We start from the raw sequence: 16,593 nt of genomic DNA, 5'->3' as shown, positions 1-16,593 counted from the left end.
CGAATGTTTCAGGAATTCTTTTAATTTCCCTGTCCTTGGCTTGAAATGGTCTAAATCTTAGTACTGCTTAGGCATAGTTAGCAGGTAATTTCAACTTTTCTTCAATCTGCTGAACACAGTTCCTAATTCCAGTCATCAGTTGTAATGTGATGTTTAAGGAGGCTTCAAAATCTTCCTCGAGTGTCATTTGATGCAGGTTAATGGCATCTCAACTTGCTGCTCACTTTTTTGATTGGATCTCTTGGTGAGCCAATGTCATGTTCATTGCATCACTGAAAAGATTCCTTAAAGTTGATGTTACATGAGCAAGGAAAGTTAGAAAATTGCAGGCTCCCATTAAAACTTCTGTACCTGACCTAATAAAGTGACATTAAGGGCTCATCCTTGTTTTATTCCAGAATTAGTTTCGGACTGACATCCTGTTAAAATGATTGCTGTACCTGCTTTTTATCCTCTTACACAACTTACTATGGCACAAAAACGTTTTCACCAAGTCGACCCTAAAAATCTCACTTAGGGGCCGATTACGATGTTGTTAGGAAGGGCTCCGGATGGGATTTGGTATTGTCGAATCCGATTCGTAATCCTTGTTTCCTATCGAATCGTACAGTTTTCCCAATGATTACAATGCTCGGAAACCGTTCGAGGAGACCAAATTGGTCCAGAAAGACATCCGGACAGCCGGAGACTTCAGAGCTGTTTCATACAACTCAGTGGACACGGTTTCCGGACGAGTGATTACGATGGCAGATTCGGAGAGCCGCTCCGATTTGGTTTGCTCGAGACAAAACGGCTGCCAGAATCTGTCTTTGGGGCCCGTTGTGGGCCCCCCTTCACCCGGAGGAGTCCAAATGTGGCCCATGGGGGTACCCAAGGGACCCCTCTTCCCAACCATGCACAGTGTGGTAGGCACCATGGTGTGCCCGCCACAAGGTGCAAGGTTTTCCCCAACCACCCCTTTTTCAATGTGAGCCTGTGTTTGCGTTCGGGACACAGGCTCCCATTGAAGTAAATGCGAGTTGGACCGAACGATGTTGGGAGGCAACGTAATCTGTCCTCCAGGCTCACAGGACCCGATTCGTTTGAAAACCAGTCCAGAACCGATTTGTTTGGGACAGTTTTCAAACGACATCGTAATCAGGCCCTTAGTGTATATGCAGAAAGAACTGGAGGACAGAAGACTGATAAACAATACTATTTGGAAATTCTGGTTCTGAAATAGGCAAAGCTGTGCCAAGGTAAAGTAATTATTTTTTTTTAAATAGTATTTTTATTAAATACAACTTCCAATCATCACAAAACATTATTAGGCATACAGTTTGACCTTATGACATCTGGTGCATATTATGTAGCAGCGAACATGTAATCAATCAATCATTTCTGGTGAACAATTAATATTCCTAGACAATTCCATTTCCACAATCGGGGATATACATAAGTCCCCTCGATATGCATTCCACCCACTCCATTTTTTATCCCATTTCTTGGGGCATCCTCGAGACCTCCCTCTTCTTTTAATACTTTATAAAAGTCAAAGTATATTCCAGTGCAGCACCTAGATAAAACTATTGACAGATGTATATCAGAAGAGCATTTGTTACACAGATTACAGCGAGTATGTTGACCATTAATAAGTAATGTTTTACTCTGGGCGTTATGTTAAAAGTGGTCTGACCAAGGTCCTGAAATCATGTGGTGCTCATTGAGGCCTCAATCAGATTTACATACTGACTCCTCCAACGTTTCATAATAATCTAGCCCTCTTAGCTATTCTGTCAAGGGGAGAGCTGCATTCGATCACCTGGCACACGTGAGATCTCCTTATGCAGTGATTAGTCCAACAGCTATCAGCAGACGGGCTACCCTTAAACCACCCCAACCATTCATTATGACTAATAAAACTATTTTTTAATCTCTAGTGAACCATATACTGGTAACTAATTCAATGGTATAGTGTTTGTGGGCTCTGTAGTTTTATATGAGTGGGCACACCGATACTATGTGACTATACGTACCTATGGTAATATTACAACACAGGTGGTTTGAGCAGCCACTTCGTCCCTGTTTTCTCAGCAGCATAATAAATACTGTGAAAGTATTTGAATGGGATTAGATGCAGTCTGGCTGATATTGCCGACTCTCTAACTGGCATCTTGGCCTCAACCTGCATCCTCCCCAAGAAACGCTCCCATAGAGACCCAAGTGCCATTAGTGGAATGGTTGTATTTACTGCAAGAGATCTATAAAGTCTTGAGTTGCATTTCCTTCAAAGCATTCCATGGTGAGCTTAGATTCTAACAGGTTGAACTGTGGGCTTGAACCCAATTCTTCTTCATGCATCCCACTGCTAGATTCATATAACCCCTTTTAGATACGTGTCTTTTGACATGATCTAGCTAGTATTTCTTTATCTTGATATTTCCCTATACATGTCTGGCATGTTTTGTTCTATCTTAGAATGCATTTGTGATAATAGTAAATGATTGTATTATTTTTTATACCACATACTCTGTTTGTATCATGGTACCATGGGGGTGCAGTCCTTAAGCTTGACATACCGTTGTATTTTTAAATTTTCTGTGTTTTTCAAAGTTTGCTTTGTAGCAAAGAGAATGAGTAAACAGCCTTGTATGTATAGAGATCTAGCTATTACAAAATGGCTGTATCTTACTGGGAAGTGTGCATTTTTGTTCACTGTCACATGCTGTTTGGAGAATTAGTAAGGGAGCATGAATATGAGGAGGTAGAGTGGCGATGAACCATGTATGGCGTTGTTCACTAGGCTTTCTATCCTTTGCTTGCTCATGAGCCATGGAGTGACCTCATTGCAAATGTGAACATATTTGTAAGGTTCGTGCCGAGGTTGAGGCCAACAGCGTTTGACTAGCTGGATTAGATGGATTCCTACTGAAATAGTCGACACAGAGAGATCACCACAGTGCTAAGGTAAGGCATGCAGGCAAATGGCACATTGGTGAAAACACATGTTTTTGTGTCGTGGTTCACCTAAGGTAGAAGAGACAAGTCTACAACCAGAATCTTTATAACTGAATCAGTTTTTATAATTGGAAATAATAGAGTTTGTAGCACCATCAGAACATATTTTATTGAGATCATATATCTCAACTAACTGTTTATGTAGTTAGGGTAAGAACGCTTAAGATTTTTTTTTAATTCTAGCAATGTGCAAATAGAATTAAAGTAGATGTGTTGTTGGGTGTTTTCGTCCTCTTTTGAAGTTTCGGAGTAGAAGCATCTTTATGGGTTTTGTGTTATCTAAAGCTTTATAAAAATTAGAGCTTTACATTACCAAAGTGTATATCGTGTGTTTGTAGTGTGCCTCTGTAAATCAATATTCATAAAAGACGGTGAATATGATGTATTCCTCTATTGTAAAAAAATGACAACCAGGCGATGGAGCGTTGAATAGCTGTACAATCAGTTAAAAAACAAGCAGAGACAAAAGTAAAGAGATTACCAGAATTTAATATTGTAAGTCTTTGCTATTGTGTTGCTACCTAATCCCCAAAGGGCAGTCGGCGTCTGGAACAACGGCAAGTGGAAGTGTCATGGTGATATTATAGTCATCTGCACTCAGGGACCATGGGCCAGATGTACAAAGCTTTTTTGTCGTCACAAAAGGCCAGCTTTGCAGAAGCGGGCCATTTGCGACTGCAGTAAAGCATTTTTCAATTGTATAAAAGGCATATTGCGATTCAGTAACTTGTTACCGTATTGCAATTTGCATTTTCAACCCAATAGCAATTCGGTATTTGGAATGGACATGATTAGAACGTCCCTTTCAAATACCGAATCGCAGTGGTATGCACTAATATTTTGCAACCGAATTCTGGTCGCCAGACAGTAATACTTTACTATCAATTTAAAATTGATGGTAACCCTTTCACAAATGGGAAGGGGTTCCTTAGGGACCTCTTCCCCTTTTAGAATGTTAAACAAATTATTTTTTAACAGCAGGCAGTGGTCCCACAGACCACTGTCTACCCTTAAAAAAAGAAACCTAAATGTTTAATTTTCTTTTTTGAAACACATCCCCTTTTCCTTTAGGGAAAATTACAATCTTTTTTTGATATTGCTTTATTAAAAAGCAGTCACAGACATGATGGTCTGCTAACTCCAGCAGGCCACCATCCCTATGATGGCTGCGATTCCTATTGGGTCACAAATTGTGACCTAACTCTTAATATTCATGAGGTTGGTTGATTTGCAACCCAGTAGGAATTGCTATTCTAAAAATAAAACTGACATGTATTAGGAATTGCGATTTTCAAATTGCATTTTTGTAAGAATCGCAATTTGGCAATCACAATTCCTAATTTTGATACATCTGACCCATATTCTTTAGGAGGCAGCTCTGAAGAAGGAGTAAGCAATGAGGTTGACCATCTGTGTTTATCTACTGTTATTGGTTTGACATTTTTGGATAGCCATTACGTTTGAACTGTTGATATTGTGGCAATGGACTATGAAAATGCTCTCCTGGTTGCGGTCAACGAATCCCAGCTGGACAAGCTCCAGGTAGTTCTGAATACAGGGGCTCATCTAATTCACAATCTACCAGCGAAATCTGCCTCGGTCCCTTTATTACGTGCACTACACTGGCTGCCAGTGCGGAAGTGTATCACCTTCAAACTCTTGTTGTCTAGTGCACAAAGCGCTTAATGGTAAGGGACCTAGCTACCTGAAAGAAAAACTTATCCTCTATCGACCTACAAGGTCTTTGAGATCTACGAATAAGTCTCCTCTTACTATACCACACATTAAGAAAACACATTCAGGTGGCCGTGCCTTTTCTTTCCTAGCCCCCCCATCTTTGGAACAAACTTCCCCTCACCTACGAGAATGCACAGCCCACTACAATTTTTGTAAATTATTAAAAATTGAATTATTTTAAACTTTTAGGCTCCCCGCCTTGCATTTTTGATCCGGCTGCGCCAAGATATCCCTTCAGGAATGATTCATGCGCATTACAAATAAATAAATAAAAATAAAGTGATAACTACTAAATGTGGCACTTGCCCATCTTGTGCAAATAGATTTGATTCTTAATCTTTTTATGCTCACCCGCCAATAAAAAAGAAAAATCTAAACGTAAACTACATCAGTGATAGGGACTGCAGAGAAAGTTTGTTCAGTGTCTTGTGAGGTTTAGAAAATAAGAAACATGCTCTTCTGGGAGAGCATAGCAAAGCTTACTATTCCAAAGGCTGGACCCGCATTGAGAGGAAATTCTTGGGTTGTATTCAGGATTACAGTGTTTATTGAGCATGTAGTTCATTGGGTGTTACAGTTTAAATTCTTTGTCCAGGTAGGTCGGAGTTATAGGTATATGTTAAAAAGCAGATTAAAAACAAGTTTACTTCATTGTCAGTGCTGGTTTTATTTTTTTACTTAGGCTTTACCAATGTTTATGTGGCTTTTTTTTTACTCATTTTGTAACTGAATTTAAAATTGCACAAATATAAGAGCATTTAATTATCAATTTTCTATGCATGTATTTTGTGTTTCTTAAAATGTAGCGGGTAACTCTTTTTCATATGCCATAGTTTTAAATCATTTGAAGCCAGACTCGTCCTTATTCATCCATACTTGCACTCACCCAACCCCCCAGCAGTTCATTTTGAAGTAATTAAATCTGACCAGTAACATGAGTGAGTGCATCTCTTGTATGTACTTCTTGGGGGGATTATTTTGAAACTCAAAAATAATTGTAGGGTCAAAGAGAGGAACCATGACTGGACACTTTACCTGCACTATGTATTCCCCATCTCTTAGCATTAGAGTGGTACCTGATACCTTTTTTTAAAATAGATATTGACATGAACTGCATTTGTCCCAATGTTGCCTCAATCCATTTGTGTATATTTTCAACTTAAGTGATTTTTAACTTAATTTGTTTATAGTGTATATTGTTTGCCAAGAGGTTATGAGCAAGAAACTAAGGTCTATTTCATATTTCTTAATTCTAATTTTGCAGTTGCTGTAGAAGAAAGCAAAACCATGCCAACTGCAGAAGAAGTGGCATCTTTGGAGGAGTACATTCCGACTCGCCTAACATGCATTACCTTACTGAAATGCACTGTTACAATCACTATGGCTGAATTCAACCTGCTTGGCCAATTGCTGCCTATAATTATGGGACAAAAGGTATGATGCATACATCTCAGTCATTCTTGGTTTCAAATGATCTTGTTGTTACTATTATTAATTAAATTAACATAAAATATATCTGATTAATAGTCTGGATGAGTCTGCAATAGCTTCCTTCGACGCATATCCGGAGCGCCGTTGTTGAAATGGCCCATCCCGCTTAAAGTATCATTCCTGGTCTAGCTCCTCGTCCTCGAGTAAGTCTGAGGCGAAGTTCAAGGACAAATTTTGGTACAACACAGAATGTCCAGACAAGAGTCTTTTCTCTGACTCTCCAGCTTCAGGGAGAGGTTGTGCAGTCAACACTTCAAATGCCTGTCGTCCGACTGCAACCCCATTTTACAGTTCGAGTGGCTCACTCAGAATTTCCTCTGGGACCCTGGGCTTCTGCCAGCGTGCCTTACCCCAGAACCAACTGATCCCGTTCTACCTCTGCCCGCCTTCTCACCAATACCAAGCCACGCCTCTACTCCACTTTGGTGGAGATCACACCAGTTCCAGCAATTCCCCATGCCTCTCTGCTTCAGATGCTCCTGATCCATATCTGATACCGAATCCGAGTTCAGCTAGATCTTGGCTAGTGACTCGTTATTGGGCTACTGAGTCACAAGCAGTAATTTCGGAGGATTTTCTGGTAATGCCTCTACCTTGCCGCCAGTAACTTGCAATCCGTTAGAAAACCTGCAGAATGTTCTGCAAACAGGGATGAAGTTACAAACAGTGGAAGCTAATGCTAATCTTACTGAAATGTGCAGCCTGATTCTACAACTTCAGAGCAATTCCTATCTTTCAATGAGGCACTGACAGATATTCTGATCAGAGCAGAGTTAATGCCTTGCTCTGCATCGCCGGTAAGTCATCCCATTGTTTGGTGTTATAGACATGTGCCGGTGACTCAGCCCTGATGCCTTCTCTACTGCTCCACCTGATGGAGAATTCAAATTTAAACTAGTTGAACTTTTTGGTGTCTGAATGTAGTCTGCACGTTGGGCAGACACATTCATGCCCTCTAGGATATGGCAAGTAAGATCTTGCCTACCCACCATGAAGAGTTTCGGAACTTCTTTGCGCAAACAGTTTATGGCGGACAGGATGCAGCCAAATATATGTTGCGGGCTGGGCTAGACGCCACTGATTATGTAGGTTGAGCTATGAGCATCCCTCATGGATATCCCCTTTGATGACTCAAGGCTGTTTCAAAACCAGGTGAATTGAGCTTTGGAGAGATCTAAAGATAGTCACGCCATGGCCAAATCCTTGGGCTTGCTGTGTCCTGTCAGTTCCATCAGCAGTGCCAGATGTTCATTTGTTACTCCCTGGACCTGGCTTACTGCCAGAGGCTGCCATCTCATCCCATACATCAAGCTGTCTAGCCCTTTCCTGGCTCTAGGGAGCATGATGGCATCAGGGGACGGGGTCACCATCTACAACACCATTCCTAGTCTTGCTCTTCTTATGCAGTGCCAAGCCACTCTGATTTCCCCCTAGGAACTCGCCTGCGGCCAGTGGGGGAAATAATGCACTTTTACCAGCCTGACTGGTATGTGGTTACCTTGGACCTATGCTTCTTGCTGGTTATCAGTCATGGGTAAGCCCATCCCTTCCTTTCATACTCCTTCTGCTGTTTCCCATGTTTTCACCCAGAATTCATCATTAGAACTCAGCAGAACATGCCTCCATCCTTGCCAGTGAGAAGCAGTCATTGATTTTTAAGGTGAATTTGAAATAGTTCATCACGCATGACCATCTATCTCCTCTGTTCCCTAGAGTTCTTCATCAAAAAGCCCAAATCCCATTTTTGGCCAAGACAGGGAATTCTGTATAAAGAAGGCCATTCTGGACACAGTGTCCTTCCAGGCCTTTCTTTCTTAGTTAGCCAGGGACATGCAGGATATAATCCTGATGTTTCCATCTCAGTCCTGTGTTCTGGTCAAGACGGTTCTGAGTTGTCTTGGTATTTTGGTATTCTTACATTATATTCATGTATTCTGTTGGTGCTCCACACCCGTTGGCACATGTTTGCTCTGCTGTGGAACCTCCACCTTCAATGTGCAAAACACTGGGGGTGCTTCTCAGATAATGTCTGTGTGTTAGACAAGGTGGCTGAGAACCTCCAATGGTGGATAAAGATTTCCAACCTGCCCCGAGGAACGCCATTCTCCCTACCCCATTCAGAACTCACATTGGTGATGGATGTGTCCACTTTTGACTGTGGGGCTTCTTAACTCGGTAGGCTTCATAGGTCTGTTTTCTTTGCTGGAAGAAAGGCACCTCATCAATCTTCTGGAGCCAGATGGCAGCTTTTTCGCTCTCAAGTCCTTTCTACCTTCCTTCAGAGGCAGTCCTATGCAGGTTCTGACTAACAACCTGGCAGCCATGTGGTAATCTAAAAAAGCAGTGGTGTGGGGTCACAGCCGCTGTGCCAAGAGGCACTGAGATTGTGACGCCGCCTAGATCTTCAGGAAGTTCCCTAGACTGTCAGCCATCTGGCAGGGTCCTTGATTGCCAGTAGCCACCATTTACAAGTAGTGTCTGAATCCAAAGGTGTCTCAAGTCATATTTGCCTGGTGGGGTGTACCTTGGATACACCTTTTTGCCATCTTCAAGAATGGTTACTTTATATTCCCCTGTACCATAGAGTTTCAGCCGTGAGGCTCGCTGTGAGATTGGTTTTGCCTATCTTGTGACTCTGGTGAACTTTACATGTTTCCACTTCTGCTTACGTGGGTTCCGAAGAGGGTCAGTGTGACCAGGCTCAGCTAATTATGATAGCCTGGAACTGTGCTTAGAGGGTCTGGGTCACTAACCTCACCCAATAATAGGATAGGGTTCTACACCCAAACATTCACAACCTACACCTTCATGTTTTGTTATGTCATTGTTATTTTTATAGCGCACTAGTCATCCATGAGGCTATGTAGGCGCCCTTAAGCAGATGTGTGGGGCAAGCCCTGGGGGCTTACTAGAAAAGCCAGGTCTTCAGCGTCTTGCGATAGTTAAGAAGAGAGGAAGAGGCTCTGATGTGTTGTGGGAGGTAGTTCCAGGCTTTTGGGGCCAGGTACGAGAAGGTGCAGTCACCTGCTCTGTTTTTGTGTATTTGTGGGATGTATGCGTGGGGTGTGTGCTAGTGAAAGACCAGCAGAGCAAAGATGTTTGAAAGGTTGGTGGAACTGATTGCTCTGTCCAGGTAGGCAGGGCCAGTATTGTGGATAGCTTTTTAGGTGTGGGTGAGGAGTTTAAAGTGTGCAGGCTTGTGTAGTGGAAGCCAGTGGAGTTCTGTATGGTTTGGTGTGATGTAGGCTCGGCGTGTGAGGTTGAGGACAAGCCTGGCTGCTGTGTTTGGGACAGTCTGCTGTCTTCTTGTGAGCTGGTTGTTAAACCAGGTGGTTTCCATAGTCTAGTCTACTAGTCCACTTGAAGATTTTCTTCATCATCCTTAGTATGTTGAAGCAGGCCGAGGCCTCTGCATTGGCTTGGGCAGTCATGTCCAGTTTGTAGTCTATGATGATTCTGAGGTCTCTCGCTTGCAAGCAGGGTGTGGCGGTGATTCCAAGGTCTGTGGGCCACCAGATGGAGTACCATGGTGAGGCACTCTTCCCAAAGACTACCGCCTTGGTCTTGTCTGAGTTCCAATTTTTCATCCAGGTGGCTACTTCTGTCATGCATGTGGTGAACTTGTTCCTGGTGTTTAATGTTTCCAAGAGGGAACAGTATCAGTTGCGTGGTGTCAGCATAAATGAGGATGTTTATGTTGTGTGCTCGTGTGACTTTGTCCAGTGGGGGCATGTCGATATTGAAGTGTGTCGTTCTGAGCGAGGTTCCCTCTGGGCTGGGACTCCCACAAATAGGATCTCGTGCTTCAGAGGCATGGAGGCTACATGTTGCCTTGTTTCCGGGAAGGTGGCTGTACTGATCAAGGTGTTGAGAATAGAGGTGAGGGTCTAGCTGATAGGGATTGCTCCTTTGTTGAAGGCGTGATGGGGGCAGGTGTCCGCCGGGGCCCCTGAGTAAAGGGTCTACATGATTGTTGTGTTTTTTTTCTCTGTTAATGGTGTTCCATGTGGTGATTGTGTTGATTTCCTTTGTCACTCAGAGACTTCTGTAGAGGGCCAAGGGATTCGGTTGCGGGGCAGTTGAAGTATATGGATGCGATTTTGCTGCAGAAGAAGTTTGAGAGGTTGTTGCACAGATCTTATGACGGGTTGATGTTGCCAGTGATAGCTGTGGGTGTAATGAAGTATTTGACAAATGTGAATATTTCATTGCTGCTGTTGGGGCTGAAGTTTATTTGTTTGACTATGGCTTTCCTCTTGGTTTCTCGGATGAGAAGGTGGTACCTCCTCTGGCGGCTTGAAGGCATCTTTTTCCACTTACCCATTGTTGGTTCTCCATTTCCATTCCAGTCGTTTGCAGCAATGCTTGTGTACCAGCTGATTTTTGTTCTGCTTTTGCTTTGTTTCATGGGGGCCAGAGTGTTGGTGCAGGTGGTGATCCACTTGTTGAAGTTTGCAACATTTCCGTGGGTTCTGGTTTGCTCTCGTGTAGGGTGGTTGTCCAGTCAGCCCCTATTAGGTCGTTCCAGTGTCGACGTGCTGGGCCCACTGTGGGGCTTTTTCTGGGTAGATAGATGTCGAACGTTCAACTGGCTATGGTGTAGTATGTCCAGGTGACACATCTTGGGATGTTGATCGTAATGTTGTTGAAAGATGTAAAAACGGGGTATTGGATTTGGCCCAGCATGTTTGGGCTCTATATGACGTATTGGGTTAGTCCCAGGTTCCCGAGGTAGTCAAGAAGGGCATCTGATTTGGGTTCGCTTTGGTCTGTAAGAGGATACTATTGGGGTGATGAAATCTGTGATGTTTGTGAATTTGGCTCAGGAGCCTGGGGAGATGGTAGACTAGGGTCTCACCCAGGGCGAAATTTTCTGTGATTTGCAATTTGAAGTTAAAGTGCTCCATGTAGTTTGTTCTAACTTAGGTGTAGGCCTAAGGCACAATGGGCCTCTTGACGATTGTGTGACTACAGAGGACATCATACCCTACCAGACCAGAGAGCTGGTATCCCCTTAAATTAGGTTGTGATTACTTACAAAGCAGGTAGGACTCCCCTGGATTTGGTTTCACCAAGAATTTTCTTACGGCAAATAGGCCAGTCTACTAGGGATCCTTGGCCCTGAAGAATGCCCATTACTTATATAGGCAAGAGATAGGTGCAGAAATATGTTGGCTTATGGGGATGAATTCAGCCATTGTTCTCAAATTTATTTTTAGATATACCAAAGGTCCGAGCATTAGTGAAAACCTGGGTGCCCCTAGGTATTTTTAACTGACCTGGATCTCTCATTTGTCCAGTTATACTTTATCTAAGAACTCTCTCCCTTTTCTTTGTCCCTGGAGGTTGAGTCCCCCACGGTGGTATTACCCTGCCAGGGTGGGGAGAGGTTGCCTATGAAAAAGCATGCCACAAATTGTGGGTGAGGCTTCCTCTTCCAAAAGATTGGTCTTTCTATTTTTCGCAACAGAACTTCTATGACGCCTAAATAGAGCAGTGATCATTCATATCTTGAGGGAGAAGTAGCCCCCTACCCTTTCATAGCTACCGAACTTGATTGTGTTGTCTTACACTAGGTTCCAGATGGCCATGGCGTATTTGTTGAGGGAGCGGGTGTTGAGGAGAAAGCATGAAATTGGCGTGGGTGTCTATGTTGGTAGGTGTTTTAGTGTGTGTGGGGATGGGGATGGGTGTAGTGGATATGTTCTTGGTTGGAGTTGTGGGTGCGGTTTTGCAGGTGAAGCGACAGTGGGAGCAATTGAAGGCTCCTTCCGTGTTATGTAGTGTGGTGTGCCATCAGAGGGTAGTGAAGCGTTCAGGGTTCAAAGAGTGAAGGAGAGCTGCAGGATATTGGTGGGTTGGGGGGGCAGGGTTTGTGGCACAGGTGTGGTGCAGGTGCAGATGGGTGCAGACAAGCTTGATTATGGCACATCAGCTGTGTGCCCGCTGCACATCCATGCTGCAGCCGCCATTAAGTAGGTCTTGAGAGGTCGGTAAAAGAGAAAGGCGCTATGGAGTCGAGGGTGGAGTGAGAGAGGGCGGGAAAGGGGTGCAGAGAACTTGGAGAGATGGCAACGGTCAGAAAAGAAATGCAAGAAATGGAACAAAGAGGCAAAAAGAGCAAGAAATAGGGCACAAAGTTTACGCAGAATGAGAGAAATGTCACAAAAGGCAAAAAGAGCAAGAGAAACAGCACAGAAAAATTAGTGAGTGAGAAAAGAGTGAGAGAAATAGCACAGAGGCAAAAAGATCGAGAAAGACAGCACAAAAAGGACAGAGAAATAAACCAAAGAACCAAAAAGAGCAAGAGAAACAGCTCGGAAAGTATCAGAGAGAGTGAGAAAAGAGAAATGGCACAAAGAGGCAAAAAGAGTGAGAGAAACTACACTAAAAAGTCACAGAAATGTCACAAACAATCAAAAAGGGCAAGAGAAATGGCACAGAAAAATCACTGAAAGAGTGAGAAAAGAGTGAGAGAAACGGCACAGAGAGACTACAAGAGCGAGAGAAACTGCACAAAAGTGTCAGCGAAATGGCAAAACAGCAAGAGAAACGGCACCGAAACTTCACAGAATGAGAGAAATGGCACAAAGATGCAAAAAAAAGTCACACAGTGAGAAAAGAGTGAAATAAATTGCACAATGCAGATAATGTACTGCCAATGCTTGTTAGTTCTCAGCACAAAACACGTGTGATTATGAGCAAATCAATTAAATATGACATTTGGCAAAAAAACTATCAGATAAAGCAATTGTGCCATGTCCATGTCTTAGTAAAAATACATTTGGAAGCAGATAATATCTGTTGTCACAATAAACATTGGTTTCAAAGGAGGAAAGGGTTTCTTTGTAGTGCATGTGGCATAGTAATACATAACTATAAATGACAAGAGGTTCAACAAGGAGGACAGAGAAAAAGTCAATGTAAAACTAGTAGCTCAATTACAGCACAATCAGCGGAAGGGCGGCAATCAAGCTGAAGCTAATACTTGGTCTGTGCTCCAGCAGAAGGAAGAGGAAGTGTAGCCAGCACACGCTGGCCTATTAGAAGCCAGCAAATAAGAGTGACAATAAAGTGAACGAATGTTAAGCAATGGGCAGGCTGCAAGCCCCTTGTTGTATACAATATCTCCTGCAGCGAAACGGCATGCAGTGCATGCGCTATGGCAGAGGAGACCTAAAAAATTGGACGACAGAGAGTGAATGACAGGCTCCCCACCCTCATTAGGGTGGGACAACCATCATTGTGACCTGGCAAAGAAGCAGAGATTTACACTGGTAGAGCCGGCTGAGACGCCATCAGTGTAAACACAGCACTTTCCACGGCTTTAAATAAATGGGGAAACCACGAGTTAGGCAGCAGGAGCATCTCTGATTTATGTTAGCGCTTCTGCTTTGGCACAATCTACATAAGGCCTCAGGTCTACACAGCTAGGACTGAAATAGTGCTGCTGTCGGAGAATGCCAACTAGTTGCCTTATATAGGCCTCTGAGGAACGCCATGCAGTCACAGGGCTTCCACTATGCGACCCACAACTAACAAAAGAGGACTAGAAATGAGCTTTGCAAATCAAACAAAACTTTAATCACAATCCCATATGTTAGAGAAAAGGTCACATGATGTAAATCGAAACTCTCCACAAAACACCCGCCACCGTGGGAAATCCATATTCTATACACCAAGGCTCCCAAAGTCAAGCAATTGAATAACAGTGCCTTGTACAAAAACCACATAGCATAATATTTTTGTCTTTCCCCTAGAGTGAAACCCTATTCTCTGTAACCAGTGAATGTTATTTTGCCATCAGTCAATTTATACCGTACCTTCTAAACGTGAGATTTTTATATAAATAAATGATCAGTTCCGTTTTATCACCACCTCTCCTCAATTCTCTATCCTGAACTTTTAGCTTTGAGTTTCCTGCTTATTCCATCACTGCCACTGCTACTTAAAACAATACATTCATGTGGTACTGAACTGCGCCTGTCACTATGTATCTTTCCGCTTTTTCAACCCTTGGTGCTAGCACAGGACCAGCACATTAGTGTATCTCTGCCACTGTTTCCAGAGTGATCGCCATTTTAATCTGGACATCCTTCTTTTTTCATTTTTATGGAATACTGCACGATATACATTAATAGTGGCAGTATTTAATGTATCTTAATTGTCCATACATGCAGTTAAATGCAGATTTTGCTTTAAGCCAGGGGTCTCCAGTAGAGTAGCTCAGCAGCTACTAGTAGCTCACTAGCCCCTTCGAAGTAGCTCGGTGGTGAAGCCAAACCCAGTACTTCGTTCAGAGGCTGTGCATATTAAAGAAGGCGGCACTGCTCATTTCAAGTGACATTCAGCCAAACCAATGACAGGGCCTCATGACAACAATCAGACACTCATTGAGTCAGTCTTATGTGGTCTGCCCCATGACCATCTGTCTCCTCTCTCAATCTAGCTAAGTCACAAGGAGATTGGTCATGTTGTAGGCCCTACTATAATAAACAATGTGTGAACAGCGGGCCTTGAAAGAAGAGTGCCAGCAGCAGCCTGACCAGTGACCAGTGCTGATCCACTGCTGTGCTGAACTGCAGGAGCCAAAGTTTCTTAGTTGGGTGCATAATCAGCCTAAGAGCTGAGGCGAGCAGGGTATGGATCTAGAACTGACAATTAAGAGCCTCATATGTGTGTGTACATTTATGGGTGTGATTATGTCCTTCGTGTCAGAGATGGTGTGATGCTTTGGCTGTTACTTCATTAGTCGCATGGAGGCATTTAATAATGGTGAAAGTTTTTCTTGCATTTCTGCAGGTAACCTCGTCTGAAATGTATAGGTGGTGACTGATAACCCTGGTTAGGATGTTTCATAGTGTAATGTTAATACCTGTGGTCACTATTTTACAATGATATAATTTGCTAGTAGCTCAGGAGGACTTCCCTTATGCAGAGGCAGCTCTCACTACAGAGAAGGTTGGAGACAACTGCTTTACGCGTACCAAGCTGCCCCGAGAAAGGGGCAGAAGTAAAAAGTGCATTTATGTAAAACATCATGGACGGGTTTTCTTATGTCCCTGACTTGACTGACATGCAACCCATTCCCCACTCCCCTGCACTTACTGCTTCAACAACAGTAACCTTTATTTCAACATGTGTCTTGTAGAAGTGGGAACAAGAGTTCCACCAATGTCAACATATTTCTGCCCCTCTGGGACTTTAGGAATTCATAGGTATGCATTTTACTTATTTTATTTATTTATTTATTTGATTTATATATGTCGCGAACTAGACCCGAAGGTATCAGATCGCTTTACATGAACACCAGTTACATTACAGATGGACACATTAATTTTTGTTAGGCTCGGGGAGATTACGTGATTACTAAGACCTGAGAGGAATGTGGCAGCTTTCTCAGCAACCCCAGATGAATTTAGTTTTTTATATCTACTGATGAAGGATAATATCCAGAAACACGTGTCTAGAGATTTACAGCACTAACCTGTACCAACTTTGGCGAAACACTACAGCTAAAATTCAAGTAAGCAATCACTGTGAACTGCATTTACCACAATGCTATGGGGCGAACTGTGCTGGGAGGTGAGGCAGTTTGCTTCCATCTCCCTTCTCTTTGAAAAGGTTCCCTTGAGCCACTAAGCTGACAAGTTTTTGGATATGCACCTGTGTGCCACAGAGAGGTACTAAGACCTGAGAGGACTGTGGCAGCTTTCTCAGCATTCCCAGATGAATTTAGTTTTTTTATCTCTACTGATGAAGGATAATATCACGAAACACGTTGTGAGAAGTTGGCCTGATGTATGATGTCACTAGTTCTAGTGTACACCTTATATCAGTCCAAACAACCCTTATGGTGATTGGTTGTAAAGTCAACCTTATAGACCAGCTATCCTAGTGGTAGCATGGACAAGAGCAGTCTTAGGCTAAACTCTGAATGGCATGTGAAGCCAGCTGTGATACCATATACAATCCCTTGAATACCAAATGAAAGGACACCACAACAGATATATTTATAAAATAAAGTGTATTTATTCTAGTCAAACCCTCAGCACTCTTTATGAGATTAGAGGTAAGTACAACACAGTCTTATTCAAGCATACATTAAGTCACACAGGTAAGTAATACAGTTAGGCCCTAGGGGCCACGCAAACCATATACTAAAGAAGTGGTATAAGGACCACTGTCACGGAAATAGAATAGGCCTAGGGAATCGCTGGGGCTACACTACACTAGCAACAGTTAGGAAGTGGGAGGCCCACGGGATTCAGGTGCAGAGTGGAAACACTCACGCGTAATGCGTATAGTCGATAGAAATAGTACAGTTTTGAAATAAGCAGTTTAAGGACACTTCTGAAGCAGCTAGAG

The 16,593-nt window shown here is 43.0% G+C and overlaps 1 protein-coding gene across 1 annotated transcript in view; it reads left to right on the top strand.

Moving 5' to 3' along the window:
• The window catches only part of VPS13B (vacuolar protein sorting 13 homolog B), a 2,934,705-nt gene that overhangs the window by 496,835 nt on the left and 2,421,277 nt on the right, over positions 1 to 16,593 (top strand). The window contains exon 14 of the mRNA XM_085605186.1: positions 5,999 to 6,168. Within this exon, the coding sequence (XP_085461312.1) occupies positions 5,999 to 6,168 (170 nt within the window). The remainder of the gene's footprint in view (positions 1 to 5,998; positions 6,169 to 16,593) is intronic.

This window comes from Triturus cristatus, chromosome 5_1 (assembly GCF_964204655.1).
Source record: "Triturus cristatus chromosome 5_1, aTriCri1.1, whole genome shotgun sequence".
Classification (NCBI taxonomy): domain Eukaryota; kingdom Metazoa; phylum Chordata; class Amphibia; order Caudata; family Salamandridae; genus Triturus; species Triturus cristatus.
This window is presented reverse-complemented; position numbering and strand designations above follow the sequence as displayed.